General features: G+C 41.9%; 1 protein-coding gene across 1 annotated transcript in view; it reads right to left on the bottom strand.

Moving 5' to 3' along the window:
- The window catches only part of LOC121868785, a 46,811-nt gene that overhangs the window by 8,940 nt on the left and 11,237 nt on the right, over positions 1-26,634 (bottom strand). Inside the window, exons 3-4 of the mRNA XM_042369698.1 lie at positions 8,459-8,514; positions 1,726-1,824 (exon numbers count right to left, since the gene is read on the bottom strand). Coding sequence (XP_042225632.1) covers positions 1,726-1,824; positions 8,459-8,514 — 155 coding nt within the window. The remainder of the gene's footprint in view (positions 1-1,725; positions 1,825-8,458; positions 8,515-26,634) is intronic.

Genomic DNA, 26,634 nt, shown 5'->3' with positions numbered 1-26,634 from the left:
CAACCTTACCGCGCGGTTTGCCCAGGCAGAGGCGGAGGCGGGAGCAGGCGGGTGGGGCGAATCTAAAAATAGCGTCGAGCCGGACACTCTCCGCGTAAAGGGGTACACGCACCGCGGAGTGTGAGCATCCTGGGTTCCAGCAGGGTACCGCGTAAACGTGGAAACGCGGAATGTGGGACCGCGTAAAGTGAGGGTCGACTGTATATTAAATGCGTCCTCCGAAAGTGTGAATTTGCTACTAGGGTTTAACAGTTAATTCATGAATAATACTTCTGATAAACTTCCTACGTGCTTATGTTTGAAATAATGAATGTATGTATGTATCTTTATATAATTTAGCTAAATATCTTTCTCGTCAGAAACGGTCATCCCAGCGATTATGAATAAACTCATTTAGAAATACATCATTACTTCAGGACAAAATCGGACAGGTTTGCAACAGCCAATCAGCTGTAACTCTTGAGGAGGAGGCAGGGCATCTTTTCTCAGCTGAGAAAAAATGCACTTCTCACAATGGCCAACTTAAGGTGGAAGAAGCCACAAGTTTAGAAAACTCTCAGAGCAAACTTTTTTGTCTGATAACCCTAAATCTAGTACCTTACTGTATGTACTTAGAAATGTTTAAATTTTGGATGGGGTAAATAACAGAAAATTACCATTGTTTTTGTGTTTTTTTTCCTGGGGGAAGGTGTTCCTCATATTTCATAAACTCTCATACAGTAATTCATAAGGGCTAGAGCCCCTATTTTTTCGAGTTATGGGGGTTATACTCTACAGGTATTCACAATCTGTTTACATTGTCTAAATTGTTATGCATGTTATAAGAAATAAAACCTACTGATTACTCAAGTTTCTTATGGGAAAAATTTATCCACTTAACGTTGTTTCACATAACGTTGTGGTTTACAAGAATGTAACCACGATGTTAACAGAGGACTTACTGCAACTACACTTTACCCCCTTGTTGATTACTACCTGCTTTGAGGTAAATTATTGATGAGGACTTTATATTTTTGTTGGACAGTAATTTTGAACACAACTTCTAAGCCAAATCTGTGCTAAAAAAAAGTTTTGTGGAAAATACAGGTATCAACAATAACTGAAAATAAAGGAGGGGGTCTGAAATTGACTTTTAAGTACCTTTCAGATCCATATACTTTACTCACCAAAGACATCATTGGAAAGAGCCCAACTAAACTTGAGATAATTTTGGCAAATTTTCAGTAAATTCTATTAAAATATATGGCACTACAGTTACCTCAGGTACTGTATTTCTTAATGCAGTCTTAAAATGATTGTAATACTGAAAGACACTTGGTTATCTTGAGTTATACAAGTGTCTTCTTCATTTTTGTTTTAAGAATAGGTTATCACATTAATGGAGCAATAAATCAAGAGAATGATAATCACATTAAACTGATTAAAAATACCTGTTACATACATATACAGTATACAGTACTGTATATGATGTGGTAAACTGTAGTTTCAGGCCACCTTCCCTTGAGGACTAAAGACTGCTCAGTGATCCATGAAGAAAACAAAAATGGTGATCTATGTCACTGATTGGCTCGTTAGAAGAGCATGAGTCGACATCTTGGGTTTAAGTAAATAGCCGTTCAAAGAAAGACTTTCGTTTCCCTCACTGACACATAAATATTCACAAATAAAAAGGAATACATCAAAATAATATGCATATTGTACTTCAAAATAAAGCAAGATACTCACAGATGCTGACGCCAACAGTATAGCAGGAGGTACTCGGGCAGAAGATCCAGCCAGTGCCCTCTTTGCCAGGGGTGTGACTGTAGCAGAACCATCCCATGGCTGTTGGCATGACATTAAAACAATACATTTAGTAGGACTATTTACATACTCCATGATCAATGGCATGATGATAACATCCCATTTTGTCTACTCCCATTATTTCTACCCAGAATGGTTACTGCTTGCATTTTGTCTACTCTTTTGATATTTCTATTCTGTAAACAGAACAATAATCAACTATACTGTATAAAGGAGAAAATAACACCCAGTATTTTGTTCTGTTAGGTTAGGTCAAGAGATCACTTGATAATCTTCAGAGAGCTAATAACTGTATGTAACATTTTCAGAACAGACAGGTATAAAAAAAGAAACGGGAATAAACCTACATGAAATACTATAAATGTCAATTTCTCAACTGAGAATACACACTTTCTATCTTAAAAGTTTCATGGCTGTCAGCAGGAATGAACATATGCTACTGATAAAAGTAAAAGTATGGAGTAACATTGTTCAGGAATCATCGTAGTCATTCTGTGTTGCACCTTTTCTTGGGATATTAATTCTCCCTGGAGGTAAGGTGTCCATACCTGTACAGTATCCTGTATAGTAATTCAGCTGGGGAGTACAGTACAATATGCTTGTAAAGATCAAGGAGGATTTTCCTATTGTATTTGAAGATATGATTTATAATTCCTAAATCACAGTTGGCTTTTTTCACTGCTGCTCTCACTTGTTATGCTACCTTCAATGATTGATCTCCCATGATACCTAAATCTTTTTCCTTATCAATATTATCTAAGAAAATATTTTCAACAGAATACTTGTGATTAGGGTTGTTGTAAACTATTAGTATTGGATAGTGTACCAGTAAGTGAAATGTAGTGTTTGTTACACCTTTTTAATTTTAGTGTAACTGATTTGTCTCCCCAGCCTAACCAAAGTACCCTAATGGAAATAAGCTAATTGAGGCTTCCTTGGGTTATCCTTGGTCTGTACTAACACCAACTCTTTTTAATATATAGTTATAATCTTTTTAAGTAACAAACAACTTTATTCACTCCTTCACTCTGACTTCTTCAGCCACACAAATATAAAATATGAATGCCAGACAACAGACATCCTCATCTCTACAGGAAGAACTTGTATGCATTTACATCTCTACAGGAAGAACTCATATGTATTGCTGAGTTGGGTGCATTCAATTTGAGTTCCTTCATTGCTATTAAAATAAAATGCACAATACAGGTACTGTACAGGCAGACCTCTTACAACAGACATATTCTGTTAAAAAGGGTTCATTATAACAAGTTGCTTATAGAGATGTGTTCCTGGCAGTGTCAATTCTTACCCAATAAATGTACACTATGGATTCCTTGCATAATGAAAATGGCTCTTCAGATGTATTTTTTTTAATTTAATAAAATAAAGATATTAACATAAATAACATAAGAAACCAAATTTAACTAACAATCACTAAATAATTTTGTCAAGAGTATTGTTTTAAAAGTCTTCTTGGCAGTTATGCTATTCAACCTTGTTGGTAACCTTACTCATCCAGTGTTGTCTCCTCAAAAAGTTTTCTTTTTTTTCCTCGGCAGTTGCTGGTATCACTACGTGCTATTTTTTAAGTATATAATTCCTCACTGCACTTTTGGTTTACCTATGAATGGTGGATCACAGTCATTTAAAATCTTTTCTTTATACTCTGCCAGTGTGCCACCGGGAATGTTTTTTCGTTACAGTATACCTGAGCACTCCTATTCCTCGGGCAGATCCAGGAATAACAAAAGGGGTGGGGTGGGGGTGATCCAAGAAGTTGTGGGTGGGGTTACATGGCGAGCACAGTGAATCCACCTAGCAGGGGGTAGGGGGGGTGTTATAGACACCCCCCCCCTACCCCCGACATTCGTTTTTAAATCTGACCTACATCATGGGCATTTTGAGGCCATTTTAAACCATGCGCACTTGATATTAGGAGATATTCTGAAGTCAATAGTAAATACTTTTTATTATACAAAAATGCCTGGTGAAAAGGGGGGTCTGGACCCCCCCCCAAAAAAAAAAATCCACCCTTGTACCTGTGTTGTTTCTGACAAGGGCTTACTGTCATTCCACTTTATTTATTTTCAGGTTTTCTCAGCAGTCACTGATATCAATATGGACTGTATCTCTGATCATTATATGCACAGTGAATCAAAGTCATAGACACAGCTAATTTAAATCTTCTACGTATTTATATACTGTAGTGACATGTGACACTATTTTTTTTTTTTATTCAAATCAGAATGTTCACTCCTGAAGAAAAAAAATTTATCTTCAGTCTCGAATAACAACAAAAGTACTCTAATGTATTACAAAAAATAAAAAATTTACACCTTAATTTCACCGGAATAACCTTGATGACTTATAAATTCACAGCCCAAATTCTGTCACTTGACAAATAAATGCCCAGATACCAACACACTTTAACACAGACATGACCTGACATGCCTGACCACAATGCCTTCTTTATTAGTTTGCATTGTAATATAAATCTTGTGTTACATTAAATATCAGCTTAAAAATGTTTTAGGTGTCATTATTAGTAACTTTTTTCATACAGGTCTCCCCAATTACATCATGGAAGTCAATGGAAAAACACATTTGATTTATGAAAGAAACCCTTTCATAAATTGAGAGATCCTGTATGTACTCGTAACAAACCTACTGTACCACATTCTTTGATATCATAAATAGTGGAGTTCTATTCCCCGCTAAATTTTTTCCTAAACCTGTGCATACTTATGGATCTCTATACTGTTGCAAACTAACCCTCTACATTAATAACACTCATTCTGTGTGTATTACTGCACACATTCCAGGCACTCTTTCACCACTCTGTACAGAATAAATTTTTATCTGATTCTCTAAACTTTAAACAATTACATTTTGCATTCTAAGATCTCTCCACTTATTCGGTCTATTTTCACTATAAAATTTTTCTATGCATCAAATTCCTGATTTCCACTTCAGATTCTCTTACGAAGCATCAGCTTTTTAACACTCTTCTCATACATCATTCCATTTCACACAACTGAGTCCGTGCCTCAACTTTGTCTACTATCTCAGCTTTGTTTTAAATTTTCCCAACAAGTCCATTTTATATATTCTACACATATGCTTACTCATTCATTATTTATCATTATTTATCTAACTCGCCTTCTACAGTAACTTGTGTCGCTTATCAAAAGAGTTTACTGCCTTACACCCATTGTGTCTAATGCTCTCCACTTGGGTCAAGAATTCAGTTAACAGTGACATGGTCCCACTCAAGCGTTGCCCTTATATATAATGCCTCTTGGAGTACCCAGGGAATATTTTCTAGGTACCACCCTTAAAGCTTGCTAAATAAATTAAATGTCTATATGATGATTTCTGAATAATTGTCTATCTATTAAAAGAAGTGACATTCAAGTGTGGCCCTTGCTAACATATACCTGTAATCTCCCTTTCCCAGACACACATACACACTGGCATTATGAAAGGGATGAGAAGAAATTTTCCATAAACCTTAACCATTCATGGTAATCATTGAGAAGAGGCCAGAGTATTCTTTCTTTTTACCTATGTTTTGAGTACAGTGATCCCTCGGTTAACGAGCGCCTCGGTTAACGAGATTTCGGTTCACTAGTTACCTCCCATAAGATTCTTAACTTCGGTTAACGAGCAATCCCTCGGTTAACGAGTTTCTTACGAGCCGACCTCAACAAGTTTTTGCTTGCACTTGGCGGTCCACCAGCTGTAGTATTAGTCCGCCAATACAGTAATCGGTTCTAGGGCTTAAATTCCTTACCATTTTAGCAAATATCAAGTTTATACTATTCAATAATTTTAAAAGTTTAATATTAAATTTTTTAGTCATTTTAACAATTATTGAACATAACTGAAGGTAGTGAAACTAGTTTTATGCGCGCCATCCAGCCTCTCAACACACCATACAGGCGTCAGTCTTTGTGTCTTTTCAGTGGAGGTAACATCTTGCTTGAGACTCTCTTCAACTAAATGCTTTTTTCTGTGTTTATAAGCAAATTATTGGTCATTTTGAAATTTATTTTACATATTGACAATATATAATGCAGTGCAGTGTTGATTTAAAGAATATAATCTTGAATTACACCAAGAGAACTACAATTTTATGGGTGAAATGGCACCACCCCAATGCCTTCTCTTCTCCCTTCTCCTCCACCCCCATTCTAATTCCCATCATCATCATCCAGGAGCCTTCTACATACACACCTCAAAGTAAGTGTACTTTTCTACATTTTTTTTTGAATTTAGGCAATTTTCGGTGAGCTGGAACCAATTACAGTGAGTTCTGCTATAACGCGTGTTTTGACAACGCGAATTGGCTCTTACGCGATTTATGAATAGAGGAACGATATTTGTATAACGCGAACACTTGTTTGCTGTAACGCGGTTTTTGCTTACTATTTCTCCAATTTTGTGGTATTAACTGTGAACATGGTAAAGAAGAATATCTCCAAGAAGCGTTCTGGTGATCGCATTCCCAGTGATGATCGTAAAAGAAAGGCTATAACACTTGAAGAGAAGCTCAATGTTATCTACCTCAAAATCACCCTTCTCCCCCATCAAGTTATATTCATATTTTTCAAGGTAAAGTGTTGCATTTACTGTATGATTTCATTATTAGATATGAATGTAACATTTATTTAGACTGTGCTGTCCTTTGTGTTAGGCTAACTACTAAATTTTTTTTCGATTTCGAGTAGTAATCTGCACCTAACCCTATTTTCTCCATAAGCCCTGTTATTTCTATTACGCGAATTTCTATAACACGATGTTTTACAAGAACACAACTATCGCGTTATAGCAGAACTGACTGTACCCAAAAACTCATTGAAACAATGGTTTCGGTTAACAAGTTTTTCGGTTAACGAGCAACTTTCTAGAACGGATTGTGCTCGTTAACCGAGGGACCACTGTATTTTTTTTTTCACCCATGGTGGAAAGTGGAAAATGGCCATGCACTGTCTGTAAGAAAGGTGTGCCAACAGCCCAGTAATGTGCAATGCATATGGAAGGTGGGTAAACAAGAGGTGCAGTGGAGTAGATGGCAGACTTTAAGAGTTGAAGAAGCTATCAGTACAGAAAACTGTCAGGAGCTTATTTCTTTTGAGTAAGGGCTGCAAACTCTTGGAAAATCCTGCCAGAGAACGTTGATAGCACCAAGTGTGAACTCTTATAATTATATTCTTGGCCAACACAAGTAAATTCAAGAGCTGTACATGCCACTACAGAGTGCAAAACAGAAATCAGTACGACTGCCTGATTGGCTAGTAAGCTAATATGTGGTAAAAATTATGTTAATAAATGTTATGTACAATTGCCCTGTTAGTGGTAACTGAAGGCTGTTATAATTGTGTGGACATCCTCAAGGATCTTGCACCCATGTTTGAAATCCTTGGCTCACCTTATTATGCCAGCATATGAGGGAACATTTGTGCCATACACTACCACAATAACAATGGGTCACTGAATTTTCTTTCCAATGTATAATCCTCTTTTGTAAAGAATTTTATGACACAAACTCAGTTCAGCCCAAATCCAAACTCTATTATTTTCTTGCCATACAGTACTTTAATCTCTCACACTAAAACAATAAATTGTACAATACAGTACAGTAGTTAACTTCAGTGAAACAAACGCCCAAGCATTCAACTTTATCGACAGCAAAATTAAAATCATGCTGTATTGCTCTTTTCAATTGGTAAATTACTAAACCTTTCGACTACCCCTTTTTGTGTGTGTGTGTGTGTGTGTGTATATGAAATACTGTACCTGTATATATAAGGCAGACTCCGAGTTACAACTGTCATACTTATAAACACACGCACTTATGAATGGGATCCCAATACATTCATCGCAAAAATTTATAATTAAAATCCCATTTTTACATTATTTTCAATATTACATATTGTTAAGCATCACTTTATTTTCAGTAGTGTATTTACATTGTTTTTATATACAGCTAGACCCCGACTTACGACGGGGTTAGGGACCCAAATCCAGGTCGTAAGTCCGAATGGTCGTAAGTCCGACATAGATAAAAAAAAAAAATAATAATAAAAAATCTACAATGAAATACAGTACAGTAAAAGTAATAAATAATGAGGAATGGATACAGTGTGACTGAGCACTTACCTTTAATGTAGTCAGCTGAATGCACATGGGGCCCCCATAATTTTCTAATTATACATGGAGACTACATTAACTGGAAACGTTTCGGTATAGAAAATGCGTGTCATTAAAAAAAAAAAATGGTCACAACTGCGGCGGTCGTAAGTCGAAGCAGTCGTAAGTCGGGGTCTAGCTGCATAGGATATTATTATTGTTTTGTATGGGCAGGGTTGTGCTTTAACCTAACCTAAACTATGGAATTAACACTGTTCTGACTTACAAATAAATCGACTTTTGATCAGGGTTCAGGAACATATACTGTACCTGTTGTAATTCAGGAACTGCCTGTAAATACAGTACAGTACAAACACACAAAGTGATTATATGCCACTTTGCTTTGGAAAAACCACAACCATCTGATTTGTTTACATACAGAGGCCAGAGACTCCTTACATGGGTGGAAGAGGAGGAAAGAGAGCTTGTTAAAGAAGTGGGTGAGGAGAGGATGAGCACTCACCGCCATTTACGGTCGCCACCAGCAATAACACACCAAGGATGGACCTTGCGATGTTCCTGCCAGTAAGAGAGACATCATAAACTTTCCTGTTTTAATGAGGAAGAAATAGAATCAACTATAATACTGAACAGAATTGAGCATCAAATTTGAAATATTTTGGAGAGATATAAAAAGTGAGTATCAATAATCGTATCTTACATAGGAAGTATACCAACACTTTTATCTAAAGAAAAAATGCATAAACAGTAATATACAAAAAGAAGGGAAATGAGTATGAGCAATATTTTAAACAGATGGATAAATTGTCAACAGTCTTATCTGCTAAAATGAATATCAAGTCTTGCTTTCCATATACAGTAACATGATTCTAATATAAAGTAATATTTTATTATATAACCCACAATGTAGAGATGAGAATCACTTTTAGCTGGAGTTATGTCAATCTTTTTCAATATCACTGAATCACATACTGTAAGTGTAGTAGCTACATCACTGTGAATAGTGTACCCGGGCAGGGTGAAACTATGGGCAAGTTTCTTTATGCCATTTGCCTGTGTCTACCCAGCAGTAATTGAACCTGGATGTTAATCAATTTAAGGATCGTGTTCCGGGGTAATGGTTAGCCAGTGCAGTTGGCGAGTTGTCCGGTCTTCTCATTATACGAGGGGCAACCATTTAAGTATTAAATCCCATTTGGTGTAGCCCTCACTTTGTGTGACTCACTGTGTGGCCCTCAGCTTGTATGATTCTCACTCTGCATGGCCCTTACCATGTGTTGCCCTCACCTTGTGCAATTCTCACTGTGTGGCCATCACCTTGTGTGATTCTCACTATATGACCCTCACTTTGTGTGACTGTGTGGCCCTCATTTTGTGTGATTCTCACTCTGTGTAGCCCTCACTTTGTGTGACTCACTATGTGTGACCCTCACCTTGTGTGGCTCTAACCTTGTGTGACTCACTCTGTGTGGTTCTCTCCTTATGTGATTCTCACAATGTGGCTCACTCTGTGTGGTCCTCACCTTGTGTGATTCTCACTCTGTGTGGCCCTCACTTTGTGTGATTCTCACTATGTGGCCCTCACTTTGTGTGATTCTCACTCTGTGTGGCCCTCATTTTGTGTACTCACTCTGTGTGGCCTACACCTTGTGACTATGACATAAGTACAGGTACTCCTCGACTTATGACCTACTCGCCTTACGACCACCCGGACATACGACTGCCTCGGTCGTACCAAAAAATTTTCAAATTACGTATTTTCGAGTCCCGACATTAGTGATTGCGCTGTGTACTGACAAAATTTTTGTTTGTAATTCCCTTTAAAATGACTGGCAAGCTTAAAAGTGAGAGTTTTGTGGTGCTGAGAAGAAAAAGAAACACCTTTTTAGATTTTCTATGTATTATTTTCGCATTTTCGACTTATGACCTGGATTTGGGTCTCTAACCCCGTCGTAAGTCGGGGACTGCCTGTATTAATATATACTAGTTGAGCATTCATTGGAATTTTCTTAGATGATTGAAATAAAATCAATATCAAGCACAATACAGGTGTACAGTAGTAGTGCATTTGTCTCTCAACATTACCACCCTGGATCGATTTACACTTGGGTCTGATGTGATATAGGATGAACCTTATCGAACATAATTATATAGGTGCAAAGTTTTGCCAGTTACCCCATTTCCCATCTATACCAAATTACCCCACTTTCCATCTGTACCAAGTTACCCCACTTACTTTCTATACCAACACTGGACTCATGGAGATAAAGATGAGAATTAAGATCGAAATACTGTACAGAGCCATGACACCTTTGTCCTGTATACACAATATTATTAATTAAAAAAAAATTACATTATAAACACCTGGGTTATGCCTGTAAGAATTGCGACAATAATACAGTACTGTATTGTCTTCCTCTTCATTACCTTGCTCAGCTAAGCTGAGGTTGGTTATAGCACATTTCCCTTTCATTCATTGTTACGTTTAAATGCAAGAAAGTGGTTTTCTTACCGTAGAACTCAAATACCTTCACACTGATTACTCACCCAGGAGATTATGGTGTATCACTACGTAGAATTTCACTCTGCTTCCGGCATTCAATGATGATTTAATGAATTCCATTAATTTCCAACCTCCATCTAAGTTATTGGTTATACTTTGTCATAACCAATCAGTCATTACCTTTGGTAATAATAATAATAGAGAGGTCACAGATACGGGCAGATAATTGCACTTACGTTTATTTGGCACAATTCCATACACTGGACTTATAATTTGCATGGATAGGTCAGTCACTCACATTTGCGCCACAGTACCGTAAGTTATAAGGGAGAGTTTGTCAACCTGGAGAATTAATCGTTTAGATCTATTAGGCCGGCCTGGAGTGCTCTTGTAGCAAACAGGCCCTCAGCAGTGATCACTTCCTTTACAAGATGCGTTAACTTTTCGCTGGACTTAACAACAATCTCAGGGATTTGCACACCCAGACTCGTAGCACTGGTAGGACTGTATGGCCCCTGTTCTAAGTCGACGGAGCAGGAGGTCTTCTCTCGCCCAAGGTCTAAAGCCCACTGACTAAAATGTGGTTTTGAGGCTTGAAATGATGATCAGTACAATACTGTCTCACTGGCCTCCCCTTATCGGCTGGCCGGGTACCTTATCTCTACCTAAACAAACATTAGGGATGGGTTGTGCGGGTAGGCCCAACGCAACCCATGACAATCGCCCCTACTAAGAAAAAAATTTTCTTTGGAGAATAAATTTTTAGCACCTGTATACAATCAAGAGAATGCCTAGCCCAGACACACAATTTGACATTCACACTGTGGTGTGTGTGTGTGTGTAACACTAACACTGCAACGGAATGTAGTCGCCAATCGCCACTGAGGGAAAACCTCAACATTTACTTTAGTTTTTCTGGCTGGAGGAAAACTCCTCGGCGAGGGTGACAATTCCCGAGCAATAGTTCATGCTAAGCGTAAGCACGCTACATTTACATTACAGCAACGTGTTGTGTGGTGTAGGGTATGTAGACATTGTTTAGGTGGCACAGGTGTTGTGTTATGTTCTCAAGTGTAGAAAGGTGTGAGAAAAAAAAAAAATAACATATGACGAGCCGTCAGACACTTGGAGGTTCGAGTCGACTGGAGTCTAGACCAACTCCACACTCATTTGGGAAGGTGACCTCTCAATCAGTTGCTCTGGTTCCGCCACAAGTCGAGATATGAGGTCAGCCCCCACATTCAGGCTGCCCTTGATGTACTGGAGGACGAAGTTGAACTGCTGGAGATTCAGTGCCCACCGCATCAGACGAGCATTTGCATTCTTAGATGGTCGAAGATTGGTGAGCGGCATGTGGTCTGTCTCCAACACAAACTCACCTCCATAGAGATAGTAGTAGTACTTCTTGATGCCTTCCACCACTGCCAAAAGTTCCTTCTCAACCGTGCTGTAATTCCTCTCCGCAGGTTTCAACTTCCGACTGTGATATGCAACTGGAAAAACCTCGCCGTCTTCCTCTTGTAGTAGCACTGCGCCAACCCCATCCTGTGAAGCATCGGTCCGGAGGATGAAAGGCTCTTCCTTCCTCACCAGTTGAAGGATGGGTTGCTTGCATAGCAGGTTCTTGAGGGCAGTGAAAGAATCCTCTTGTTCGGGTCCCCATTGCACCTTGTTAGATGCATGTTTCTTGAGCAGGTCGGATAAAGGGAGAGCCACCACGGCAAAGTTTAGGATGAAGTTCCGGTAGTACCCTACGAGGCCCAAAAATGACCTCACTTGTTTTTTTGTAGTGGGCCGTGGTGCATCTTGGACCTTTTTGATCTTTTCATTCTGGCAGGTGCAGCGTCCTCCGCCGACAGTGTGCCCGAGGAACTGTACTGCGGCCTGACTGATCTCGCACTTGCTTGGTTTCACGGTCATGTTTTTTTGTTGGAACCTCCGGAACACCTCCTCTAAGAGTTCCAGGTGTTCCTCAAATGTTGCTGAATGGCTTAACACATCGTCCACAAATACCTCAACTCCTTTGATGCCGCTTAGGACTTGCCTCATGACACGGTCGAAGATGGCAGGGGAGTTTGTGAGACCAAAGGGAAGGACTCTGTACTGGTAGAGGCTGACTCTTTGGGTCCAGTGGGATTTGGAAGAACCCCTTGGTCAGATCAAGTTTGGTAAATAACTTGGAACCAGCTATTCTTGAAAAAATAGTTTTCTGATCACACATAGGTTCAGCATCCACCTGGGTAATGGCATTTACTCTCCTATAATCCCCACAGATCCTGACATCCCCCATCCTTTTTTCGGACGACTACCATAGGACTACTGTACAATATGGAGACGATGATTTCTCGATGATTCCTACTGCTTCCATTTCCTCAAATTCTTGTTTGACAGTGTCCAGTAGTCGCATAGGTATAGGATAGGGCTTTACCCGAACAGGTGTAGGGCTGGTCAGTTCAATAGTGTGACAGTCGACCCGGGCAAATCCTGGCTTATCAGAGAAGATGTCCTTTTAGCGATGCAACAGAGAGCCAATGGCATCTCGTTCCTCTGCTGATAGATTTCTATTCACCTAAACATCCGTGAAAGTCTCACTCTGGCGGGAGTGTGCAGTGACAGGCCCATCCTCCTCATCACTGGCAGAGATCACTGTGGCAGCACAAGTTACCCCTGAATCACACTGGGGAGGCTCGTCCCTGTCTTCCTCAGTGGAGACTGTACCCCTGATTGGTGACAGGAAGTACTTCTTCAGCATGTTGATTTGGAACTTCTTTCGTCGAGATCCCACCTGGACGATGTAAGTCAGATCCCAGACACGCTCTGCAATGTCGAATGGACCTTTCCACTGAGCCAGTAACTTATTGCGCATCGTAGGCAACAGAACCAGGCACTGGTCACCTGGCTGGAAACAAGGAAGCTTGGCCTTCTTGTCATAGTAAGTCTTCTGGACCTCTTGAGCCTTTATCAGCTCTTGCTTTGCCAGTTGACAGGTTTCTTGGAGACGATCAGCTAAGTCAATGACATATGTATAAGTGGTCTTGACTTCCGGATGTGGTTCCTCATCATCCCACAGTTCCCGAAGAACCTGTAGGGATCCCGGACGGACCTGCCGTACATAAGCTCGAAGGGAGACACCTTGAGTGAGCTCTGTGGCACCTCCCGGTACGCGAACAGAAAAGGGGCAATGTAGTGCGGCCACTCCTTAGGTTGTTCGGCTGCCATCCTCCTGAGCATTTTCTTCAGCGTCCCATTAAACCTCTCACAGAGTCCGTTGCACATCGGGTGATAGGGTGTTGTCTTTAGCCCCTTTACCGATAACAACCGCATCAACTCCTCCATCATGGCAGAAGTAAACTGGGTCCCCCTGTCACTGAGGACTTGTTTGGGGATACCGACCCGACAAAAGATTTCCAACATGGCTTCTGCAACAGTCGTGGCCTCAATGTTCCTCAAGGGCACAGCCTCAGACCACCTCGTGCTAAAGTCAACCAAGGTGAGAATATACTTTGCCCCATCGCTCGCCCTTGGGTTTACCGGCCCAACAATGTCCGCCGCCACCCTTTCAAAGGGTTCAGAGATCAGTGGGAGGGGCCGTAGTGGTGCAGGTGGGACTCGCCCTCGATCACTGGTTTTCTGGCAAACATCACAAGAGCAGACTAGCCTAGCGATCTCCTGGCTCATCCTTGGCCAGAAGAACGCTGCACTGATGCAATCAAAGGTCTTCTTTTTACCCATATGACCGCCAAGAGCAGTGCAATGACCTAGCTTGAACACAGCTAGGCGGTACTTGGAAGGAACCACGAACTGCAGTCGTGTTTCACCCAGAGACGTCACAGTCTCTTGGTAGAGACGGTTCCTCTTCTTTACGAACCTCGTTTGATTCCCAAATGTCTCCTTGATGGTCCCAACCATCAAATTCTAGTGTACTGAAGTGAGCGTGCTGTCATGATCTTGCTCTTGGACGACATCCTGACTATTGATGAGATCAGACAATGTGGCAATAGCCAATGGGGGTGACTCGAGGTTTTGTTTGAGCCATACCCTGATTGACTGCAGCAGCATTAACTTTGGTCAAAGTGGCAGCATCAGTTTGGGTTGCAGCATCCACTGCACAACTGTTTCTTGCTCCCTTGATATTTCCAATGATGAGATCGTATATAGATTCCCTCAGGACTGCTGCAGTGACCCAACCTGAGAAGAAGGGGGTGTCCACCTCAATCTTGGCCACTGGAACCGTTTGAATGTAACTATTGGCTAATTTAACACTTACTTGGGCTCCGGTGTATTGATGTGGCTTCACCAATTCCTTCCTGACAATACAGCCTGATGCCCCACTATCTCGCATGACAGTCACTGGAACTCCTCCAGCGTATCCAGGCTAAACAAGAAAAGTGGAGTTACCCCTCGAGGAGAGGTTGGAGGCGGCAGTTACCGGTAGTCAGTAGGTGTGTTGGGGTGGACTTGATTCAGTATGAACCCCTGCTTCAGGTTGCATGACGATCGGCCCTTCTGGAAGGTCAGGCCACTCCCTGCTCACAGTTTGAACATCGGCGGCTTCCTGCTGCTGGTCTCTTCGTGGATTATTATTGCATTATTGCTGGCACCTTGGCCTACGAATTGAGCCACGGCGGCTTCTGCAGCCGGTCCCATCATGGATTGTTACCTGGGCACCAACTGTCCTGGTACTTCGAGTGGCCTTGGTACTGCTTCTGCTGATGTTTATGTTGCTGTCTTTGCGGTTGTGGTTGCTGGTTATTTCCCTGTTGCCTGGGTAGGTTCGGTGGCTGTATCTGTAGAGGTTGTTGACTTTGTTAGGTACCTGCCGACTCCCTGTTCGACCACCGCCTCCGAGTGTGGTACCCGAAAGCGCTGAAATGAGCGTCTGTTTTGCTTGCCATTTCCTTCAACGTCTTAACTCCATTGGTCCTGATTTGAGCCACAAGTTCAGGAGGACAAGAACTTTCAAACTGCATGCGCACCATTAAGTCTATAACCCCTTCCATGGACTTGGGGGTTTCATCCTTACTCATCCACTGAGCCACATAGTCCCTTAAACGTTCCCGGAACTGTGCAGCCGTTTCATTTGCTTCCAACATTGCCCTGTTGAACTGATGCCTGGCCTGCTCAGTAGTCAGCCCTTATGCCCGCAGCAGTACAGACTTCATGTCAGGGAATTTATTTTCAGGACGCTCTAGTCGTCGAAGTATCCCTAAAGCTTTCCCATCAAATAGGCTCAGGAACTCAAATTCCTTAATGCTGTCATCAAGCTCGTAGGCTTCTGCGAGATGCGCAAACCGGGAAATGTACATTTCCATGGATTCGCCCTCCTTAAAGGTGGGCATCTGGGGAAATTTCCTACTAGTGACGTTTTGAGTGGGAGTTCCTGACAGAGAAGAATTTTTGTTCCTTTCCACTGAGGCCAGTTGGAACTCCCGTTCCCTTTGTCTCTCTTCTCGTTCCAGCTTCTTTTCTTCCTTCTGAAAGTCTAGCTGGGCTAAGAGTTGTTCATGCTCACGTTGCTTGTCTTCTCTCTCCTCAGCCTTCTCCATGTATGCAACCGCCTCAGCCCCCTCCAGCCCGAGGTCACGTGCTTCCTCAAAAGCCGCTGCACGAGCTGACATGGTGTAGGTGTGGGCGATACAATTGTGCAATTATCCACGGTCTGTGTCCCTGTTCGGGCGCCGATTGTTACATTTAAATGCAAGAAAGTGGTTTTCTTACAGTAGAACTCAGATACCTTCACACTGATTACTCACCCAGGAGATTATGGTGTATCACTATGTAGAATTTCACTCTGCTTCCGGCATTCAATGCGTTGTGTACTTGATAAATGATGATTTAATGAATTCCATTAATTTCCAACATCCATCTAAGTTACTGGTTATACTTTGTCATAACCAATCAGTCATTACCTTTGTTAATAATAATAATAGAAGGGTCACAGATACGGGCAGATAATTGCACTTACATTTATTTGGCACAATTCCATACACTGGACTTATAATGTGCATGATAGGTCAGTCACTCACATTCACGCCGCAGTACCGTAAGTTATAAGGGAGAGTTTGTCAACCTGGAGAATTAATCGTTTAGATCTATTAGGACGGCCTGGAGTGCTCTTGTAGCAAACAGGCCCTCACCATTGATCACTTCCTTTACAGGATGTGTTAACTTTTTGCTGGACTTAACAACAATCTCGGGGATTTGCACACACAGACTCGTAGCACTGGTAGGACTGTATGGCTCCTGTTCTAAGTCCACGGAGCAGGAAGTCTTCTCTCACCCAAGGTCTAAAGCCCACTGAGTAAAATGTGGTTTTGAGGCGTGAAATGATGATCAGTACAACATTGTCTCACTGGCCTCCCCCTATCGGCTGGCCGGGTACCTTATCTCTACCTAAACAAACATTTGGGATGGGTTGTGCAGGTAGGCCCAACGCAACCCATGACAATCATGTTTCATGTTTTAGTTTATCTAAACCTTGCATCCCAGTTAAGGATTGCTCTTTAAACAAGCCTCAAACCTCCCATGCTGTTGCATTTCTATGAGTACTGTACCTGTATTCTGTTGCCATGTTGAAAATACCTGCATGCAAGTACATGTACTAGCTCCAGAATGTATCTGTACCTGTGCCAGTGTTGGTCAAGTCTGATAGTGAAGGGGCTCACACTCAGTGCTCTCGCAACACACACACTGGCAGATTGTTCCATGAGTTCACAATTTTCAATCCCCAAAAAGTTTCCCCTCACAATTTTCTGGACTTGTGGCTTCTTCAACCTTGAGCTGTGACCCTTAATGGGGCAGGCGTCCGCCAGCTCCGGGTATGGACACTTGACTGAGTAGTGCCCTCTGAGATACTTATACACTTCGATTAGGTCGCCCCTTGCCTGTCTGTAGTATAAACTAGGCTGAGGTTCCATAGAACAGGCACCCGTCTGGTCCAAAAGAGGGCCTCCTTTGGACATTTTCAATCAACTGACAGTCTGTAGCATATCTTGAGGACCAGACGAGGTGACGGTACTCAAAACAAGGAAGCACCTCACTCTTGAAGAGCATTACAAGGGACAGATCCTCTAGATATCTAAACGACCTTCCTATAAGACTTACTAGTTTAGTTGCCTGATTCACCTTCCCACAATGGCCCAGGAACTTCAGTTCGTTGTTAACATACACACCCACACCCCCAGGTCCTTTTCACATTCGGTCTCTTTAATGCTGTTTCTTCGTTCCATTGGGACATGAGATACTCCTCCTTACTGTTGGTATGACCTAGGTGCATTCTCTTATACTTTTTGACATTGAATCTTAACAGCCATTTTGTCGACCACTCTTGAAGCAGACAGAGATCTTCATATAGCTCTTCACAGTCCATTTGGTTCTTAATTTCCCTGAATAAATTGGCATCGTCTGCAAACATTTGTATGGAGGAGTTACAAGTACAGCTTTTGGCATGCCATTTTTTAAACACACAAACAACTTTGTGCTCAGTACACTGTCCTGTGATACCCCACTTGTCACGAATACACATGAAGATTTCTTGCCATTAATCATCACACACTGCTTGCAGTCATGAAAAAAGTCTCCAATCCACGCTAGGACACTTCCCGAAATCCCGTACCCTTCCAGTTTAATTCTCAGCCTTGCATGGGGTATGCTGTCAAAAGCCTTGGCAAAATCCAGATATATATATATATATATATATATATATATATATATATATATATATATATATATATATATATATATATATATATATATATATATATATATATATATATATATATATATATATATATATATATATATATATATATATATATATATATATATATATATATATATATATATATATATATATATATATATATATATATATATATATATATATATATATATGTATATATATATATATATATATATATATATATATATATATATATATATATATATATATATATATATATATATATATATATATATATATATATGTTGGTATTACCACACTTTTCCAGAATTTGATTTCACACATCCAGTCACCTTGAGTAATTGTGTCAAGCAGGAGCGTCTTGGCATAAAATTATGTTAGCAGTCCTTTACAAGGTTGTTTCATCATAGATGTTTTATCATGATATTTCTTATCATGCTCTCTTGTACTTTACATATTATGCTGGTCAGACTCACTGATCTGTAATTATTCATGAAGTGGTGATTGCCCTGCTTGAATACAGTATGGGATTCACCTAAGCCATTTTCCAATCACTAGCGACGTTTTGCTCCTCTAGGCATCTACTGAAGAGGCTTGCTGTACAACTCTCTTAGCTCTCTGGGATGCACCATGTCAGGGCCAGGACTCTTATGAACCTTTAGCTTTGACACTTTATTTCTTATATACTCTTCTGAGAACACAATGTGGGTCAGCGCTATGTCAAACAATCTTTCCTCAAATGCAGGAAGATTGTTTGCATCCTCTCATGAACATTTAGGAAAATAATTTTTTGTTTAACACCTACACCTTGTCCTGATCCAAGTCTGTGTAACTACCTTCTTCCTGCCTCAGATCCAACACGCCTACACATGTTTTAAATTTAATTTTGTGTAAAGGTAGAAAGCCTTTGGGTTTGACTTGACCTCACTTGCAATCCATCTCTGGAACTCTTTTTCAGCCCTTCTGCACTCTGATTTAGCTTGGTTCCTGGACCAGGCTTACAACCTCTTATCCTGCTCGTCATTTGTCGTAACCCACCGCTTGAATTTCAGAAATTTTTTCTTAACTTTATCGACTGCTGCATGGTTCATTTGTAATGGTCTCCTTGTATTCCTGAAGGCAGTGGCTTTGGGCTTGGGTATATATTTATCAGTCAAATATCTCGCTTTACTGGCAATGGTATTCAGCATTATGCCTGCATTCTTGTATCTTAGTGAATCGGGCCAATGAATATCCCTCATCCCGCCCACAAGGGGTCACAGCTCAAGATTGAAGAAGCCGCAAGTCCAGAAAACTGTGAGGGCAAACTTTTTCGGAGTGAGGGTTGTGAACTCTTGGAACAATCTACCAGAAAGTGTTGTGACGGCACTGAGTGTGAGCTCTTTCAAGACAAGACTTGACCAACACTGGAGCAGGTTCAGGTACATTTAGGAGCCGGTGCATGCCCAGTACTTGCCAACAGTGCGTAACAGAGACGTGACCGATCGCCCAAGCGGATAACGAGCCGATCATTTGGTGAAGAGGATAAAAGAAAAGGAAAAGTAATAAGAGACATGACCGATCGCCCAAGCGGCTAACGAGCCGATGAGTGGTGAAGATGATAAAAGTAAGTCGTAATCACCCTTGTGGTCATGCTGGTTCATGTTTCAAAGCTACTGAATCTACTTAAATTGTGTGTTTACATTAGTTTCTCGATTTAGTTTATCATAGCTCTATAATTATAAAGGGATTTGATCTGTTTTACAGTACGTCTGGTTCTGCATGCAACTGGGATATACAATATACAGTAAATTATAATGTAAAGTGCTAATACAGTACAGGTAATGGGAGGAATGAGGTATAAGTAAGCATGCCTAAATGTCTTACATGCCTGAAGTTCCTGACAGTTCCGATACTGTTGGAAAATTTAATATTGTTTTTGACACCTTGCTCGTTAGGACAAACCTTGACGAAACGGGCCTTGGCAGGGTTCGCCCAAAAGCTTGGTTACCTGTGCAGGTTTTCATAGCCAGTTTCAGATAAAAAATCAAACAGATTGGTTTCAGTGGCTAATTTTAATAACTAAGTTTCTGAAGCAGGTCTTGGCTACCACCAGATTGCCAAGAAAGGTCTTGATTGGAAAACAATTTCAATGAGTCTCGACAGGGAGATTGGAAGAAGGGGTCTTGATAAGGATGCAGGCACAGGTAGTGTTGGGAGAGAGATTAAAGGACAGATCTTAATAAGGAAGCTGAACTAAATGGCATAGCTAACCAGGGAAGCTGGAAGAACGATTCTTGACAGAGTGAGTGACAGGGATGGTGTCAACTGATAGTGGTAGCAGACTGATGTTGACAAGGATGGCACTGGCAGGGTGGTGGTGACAGAAATGGTGTTAGCTGGGAAATGGAAGGGCTAGGCTGCACCAGGGAGGGGGAGTGGAGGTTCAGCTTTAACACTCAGTGAGTTCCCACACACTCCTTGGTCATGTTGTTCACACCCCCTGCTTAACTCTAACAGACACACATGCACACACACACATAATCTACACCCTTGGCAATACACAACCACAATGAACAAGGCACACGTGCACATAAAGACACACCAAGCAAACAAATGTAAACACATATTCCTGTACATTAAAACACATACACACACATTTGATAAAACACATAAATCATGTACATACTTGATGATACAAACACATTCACAAAACACATAAGCTGGAACACACACATAGAGCAGGAGCGTGGTGTCAGAAGGGGTCCGTCCAGAATCAATAAGACATTACCCACTAAAAATAGCCTACACAGACTCCAGTTGCTGTAACCCGCTCAAATCGCTGTTTCCATATACTAATAATCCCTGTGGGTTCCATACACTAATGATCCCTGTGGGTTCCATACACTAATGATCCCTGTGGGTTCCATACACTAATGATCCCTGTGGGTTCCACACACTCATAATCCCTGTGGGTTCCATACACTAATGATCCCTGTGGGTTCCACACACTCGTAATCCCTATGGGTTCCACACACTCATAATCCGTGGGTTTCACACTCATAATCCCTTTGGGATCCACACAGTCATGATCCCAGTGGGTTCCACACATTCATATCCCTGTGGGTTCCATACACTAATGATCCCTGTGGGTTCCATACACTAATGATCCCTGTGGGTTCCACACACTCATAATCCCTGTGGGTTCCATACACTCATGATCCCTGTGGGTTCCATACACTAATGATCCCTGTGGGTTCCACACATTCATATCCCTGTGGGTTCCATACACTCATAATCCCTGTGGGTTCCACACACTCATAAACCCTGTGGAGTTTCCACACATTCCTTATCCTGTGGGTTCCATACACTCATAATCCCTATGGGTTCCACACACTCATAATCCTGTGGGTTCCACACACACTCATAAACCCTGTGGGTTCCACACACTCATAATCCCTGTGGGTTCCATACACTAATGATCCCTGTGGGTTCCACACACTCGTAATCCCTATGGGTTCCACACACTCATAATCCCTGTGGGTTCCACACACTCGTAATCCCTGTGGATTCCACACACTCATAATCCCTGTGGGTTCCATACACTAATGATCCCTGTGGGTTCCACACACTCGTAATCCCTGTGGGTTCCACGCACCAATGATCCCTGTGGGTTCCACACACTTATAATCCCAGTGGGTTCCATACACTAATGATCCCTGTGGGTTCCACGCACCAATGATCCCAGTGGTTCCACACACTTATAATCCAGTGGGTTCCATACACTAATGATCCCTGTGGGTTCCACGCACCAATGATCCCAGTGGTTCCACACACTTATAATCCCAGTGGGTTCCATACACTAATGATCCCTGGGGTTCCACGCACCAATGATCCCAGTGGTTCCACACACTTATAATCCCAGTGGGTTCCATACACTAATGATCCCTGTGGGTTCCACGCACGAATGATCCCAGTGGTTCCACACACTTATAATCCCAGTGGGTTCCATACACTAATGATCCCTGTGGGTTCCACGCACTCATAATCCCTGTAGTTTCCATGCACTAATGATCCCTGTGGGTTCCATACACTAATGATCCCAGTGGGTTCCACACACCAATGATCCCAGTGGTTCCACACACTTATAATCCCAGCAAGTTCCACACACTCATGATCCCTTTGACTCCAATACACTCATCCATGTGGATCACGGGGTAAGAGAGGATTACAGGGTACAAGAGGATCATGAGGCAAAAGAGAATCATGGTGCAAGAGAGGATCATGGTGCAAGAGACGATCACGGAGTAAGAGACGATCACGGAGTAAGAGAGGATCAGGGGCAAGAGAGGATCATGTTGCAAGAGAGGATCACGGAGTAAGAGACGATCACGGAGTCAGAGACGATCAGGGGCAAGAGAGGATCATGGTGCAAGAGAGGATCAGAAGCAAGAGAGGATCACAGGGTAAGAGAACATCATGGAGCAGGAGAGGATCATGGGGCAAGAGACGATCACGGAGTAGGAGACGATCACGGAGTAAGACGATCAGGGGCAAGAGAGGATCATGGGGCAAGAGAGGACAAGGAAGAGAGGATCACGGAGCAAGAGACGATCACGGAGTCAGACGATCAGGGGCAAGAGGATTGCGTGGGCAAGAGAGGACTGCGGGCAAGAGAGGATCAGAAGCAAGAGAGGATCACAGGGTAAGAGAACATCATGGAGCAGGAGAGGATCATGGGCAAGAGACGATCACGGAGTAGGAGACGATCACGGAGTAAGAGACGATCAGGGTAAGAGAAGATCATGGAGCAGGAGAGGATCATGGGCAGAGAGGATCAACTGGCGGGTAAGAGGATCAGAAGCAAGAGAGGATCACAGGGCAGTAAGAGAAGATCATGGAGCAGGAGAGGATCATGGGGGCAAGAGAGAGGATCACGGGAGTAGGGAGGATGACTGGCGGAGTAAGAGACGATCATGGAGCAGGAGAGGATCATGGGGCAAGAGAGGATTGCGGGGGCAGGAGACGATCACGGAGTAAGAGACAATCATGGAGCAGGAGAGGATCATGGGGCAAGAGAGGATCAATCATGGGGTAAGAGAGGATCACGGAGTAGGAGACGATCACGGAGTAAGAGACGATCATGGAGCAGGAGAGGATCATGGGGCAAGAGAGGATCATGGGGCAGGAGACGATCACGGAGTAAGAGACAATCATGGAGCAAGAGAGGATCATGGGGCAAGAGAGGATCAATCATGGGGAAAGAAAGGATCACGGGGTAAGAGAGGATTATGGGTTAAGGGTGATATTACACCCTTAACCCATAATCCTCTCTTACCCCGTGTATTATTTCCTATTATTTTTTTCTTATTTCTATTTATTTACTTACTTTTACTCTTTCTCCATTCTCTAATTCTCTTTTCTTATTCTTACTCTTTCTTTCGGTAGGTGAAGGAAGGTAGAGAGGGAGAAGGAGGCCTGTGGTTGAGAGATGTGGGGGGTTTGCCTGTAGTCACTTCCCCCCACCAGAGGGCCGGGCTGGTGACCGATAGGAGGGAAGAATAAAGGGGAAAGCAGAGAATGATAACTGTAGGAATAAGTATATCATGCGCTCATATACAGGGGAAATATGTGATAGTTATAATCTTACTCATGGGGGTCACTGTATAACACAAAGACACTTAAGAAGAATATTTTACACAATGCATAAGGGAAAGGAATTGAGAACTATTCTTAACGGTTCATTTATTAACGATGTTATTTAGAATGTACAGTTACTCTTTCAAAACAATACCCTATTTTCCTCGCTAGTTAAATGGGGTCACATGAATCACAATACTTTTCGTGAAACGGATAAAACCTTAAGTGCACTTATATACCTGTATATCTCGCCATGTTGCACCTGCCGACCACACATGTCTACACCCAAACACTTTCAAACATAGGCTCTCCACTTGAAAATTTAGTGCACTTTGTGGTGGGTACGAACTCTAGTCTCCAGCCAATCAGCACAGTTATGCCTATGATGTCACACTCACAGGTCACTGTGATTGGCTCAAGCTTAAGGCACCCTCGGGACACTGTTAACTTGGCAGACAGCAGGCACGGCTTTTTGGCGGGAATATACAGTATATATCTTCTCTAAAGCATGACATAATTTACTTAAAAAATCATGGCACAGTTACAAGAGGATCACAGGGTAAGAGAGGATCAGGGGGCAAAAAAGGATCACGGGGCAAGAGAGGATCACAGGGTAAGAGAGGATCAGGGGGTAAGAGAGGATCACTGAGTAAGAGGTTCACGGGGTAAGAGAGGATCATGGGGTAAGAGGATCACGGGGTAAGAGAGGATCATGGGATTAGAGAGGAATACGGGGTAGAAGAGGATCAGGGATTAAGAGAGGATCAAGTCTGTACAGTAATTCTCTCTAGATGCAAAAATTACACCAATTTTGTTATCCCCCAAGGTGTGTTCAACCTGCCCTAAATTTGGTATGACAAAATCCTAATCGCAGAGAAAAAACCCACACCAGATGCACACAATTAATAACAAAATATATAAACTGACTTTGAGTCGTAATGAGCGTGGGACCCCCACGAAAGGCCAAACACGCAGGAAAGACTATTATTGAAATTCGTATCTCCTCCCAAAGGTTATGACAAACACCCCTGTGTTCATAGGGGTTATGAGACTGTACGCATACAGCGTGTGTGTACGCTAAAGAGATACTCACCGAGAGTTTTAAAAAGCATCTGAATTTTTTTTATCAATTGGGGATATTTTATTTTGTTTTTAGTGGGACAACTTGCTGGAAATTTACTCGTAAGAGATAAATATAAAGTAAGGCGTCGTTTACTATCATAAAGTATCCAGAAATTAACGCCCGGAGTTTTAAAAAACACCATCTTCCGTTGAAGAGGGTTGTCGTGTTTCAACCCGAGTTTAAAAAAAGGGGGTCCTGAAGGACACCGCAGTACAGTATTTGACGGGGTGGTGTGGCGGTAAAATTAACTTAGGGACTGTCAGTTGCTTGAAAATGTCCAGACTGATGCCTGCACTTTGGCGCCTCAGCTATCCAGACAGATTAGAGTGCCTGCAACTGCCTAGCATATACTACAGGCTGGCAAGGGGGACCCAATTGAGGTGTATAAACATGTCAAAGGGCACTACTCAGTCGAGTGTCCATACCTGAAGCTGGCGGACGCCCACCCCACAAGGAGTCACAGTTCAAGGTTGAAGAAGCCGCAAGTTCAGAAAATTATGTGGGCGAACTTATTCGGAGTGAGAGTTGTGAACTCTTGGAACAACCTGCCAGAGAGTGTTGTGACGGCACCGAGTGTGAGGTCCTTCAAGACCAGACTTGACAAGCACTGGAGCAGATTCAGATACATTCAGGAGCCAGTTCATGCCCAGTACTTGCCACTATGCAATGCATAACAGAGACGTGATCGACTGCCCAAGCGGCTAATGAGCCGATTAGTGGGGAAGAGGATAAAAGTAAAAGTAATTAAGAAAGCAGCACTCCCAGTACAAGTTGGTTGTATGCTCCAGGGAATCCCATGTGCACCAAGCCTCTTCACATCATAAATGTGGAGCGGTGATCGTATCTTAAGTGAAGCAGCTGTGCTTGAAAAGATTCCAAACCTTTTCACATCATGGATGCAGAGAGACGATCGCATCTAAATTGATATTTTTTCACGTGAACGGTTCCAAATCTCTTCAAAACTGGATTTGGGAATGTGATTGCATCTTATGTGATACTTAAACACCCGAAAGGTTCTGAATCTCTTCATAACCGAAACGGGATGGTGGTTGTATCTTCGTTGGGGTACCCACACCTGAGACAAACAATTTAGTGCATGTCTTCTGATGCAAGTTAAATGGGGCGTAGACGCCAATCGACAATGATACTTGCAACAATTCCGTGTTTGTTTATTTCATAAATGACATGCCAGAAGATATACACTTCTCCACACAAATGTAAATCACTGTAGGTACGCGAGATCCAAGTATATGCTGATTTGTTTACACGTGGGTTAGGTGGTCAACGCTATCCCAACGATAGACCTTGCGCCATCCATCCCCTTATTGACAGATCTCTGTGCAAGATAATTAAATTCATTTTAATGAAATTCCATTTCATTACGATATTAAGGACTGCTCGAAGCTTTAGATTAAAGTCCGTAGAATAATTCGAAAGGTCAAAGACAGCTAAAGGCTGTTACGAAGTTTAATGGTGGGGTTGTTGTTTTATTGCGTTATATCACGACAAACAGCCAATAGGGGTGTTATAACCTGCCTGTCGCACCACACAGTACTTTCAAATTTATGACTGGAGGAGCACGTTTTCGTCTAATGTGACCAGAGGAAACTTCTGGAGTGTGTAGAACTAGAGAGTATGGACATAAAAACTGGAGGATCATATTTCAAATCTCACTAGCATGACTGGAGGACCATTACTGGAGTACATTTTTTACATATGTTAGGATAATCG

Source organism: Homarus americanus, unplaced genomic scaffold, assembly GCF_018991925.1.
Source record: "Homarus americanus isolate GMGI-L3 unplaced genomic scaffold, GMGI_Hamer_2.0 scaffold30535, whole genome shotgun sequence".
Lineage (NCBI taxonomy): Eukaryota > Metazoa > Arthropoda > Malacostraca > Decapoda > Nephropidae > Homarus > Homarus americanus.
The sequence above is the reverse complement of the archived record's forward strand: the minus strand, read 5'-3'. Positions and strand labels throughout refer to the sequence as shown.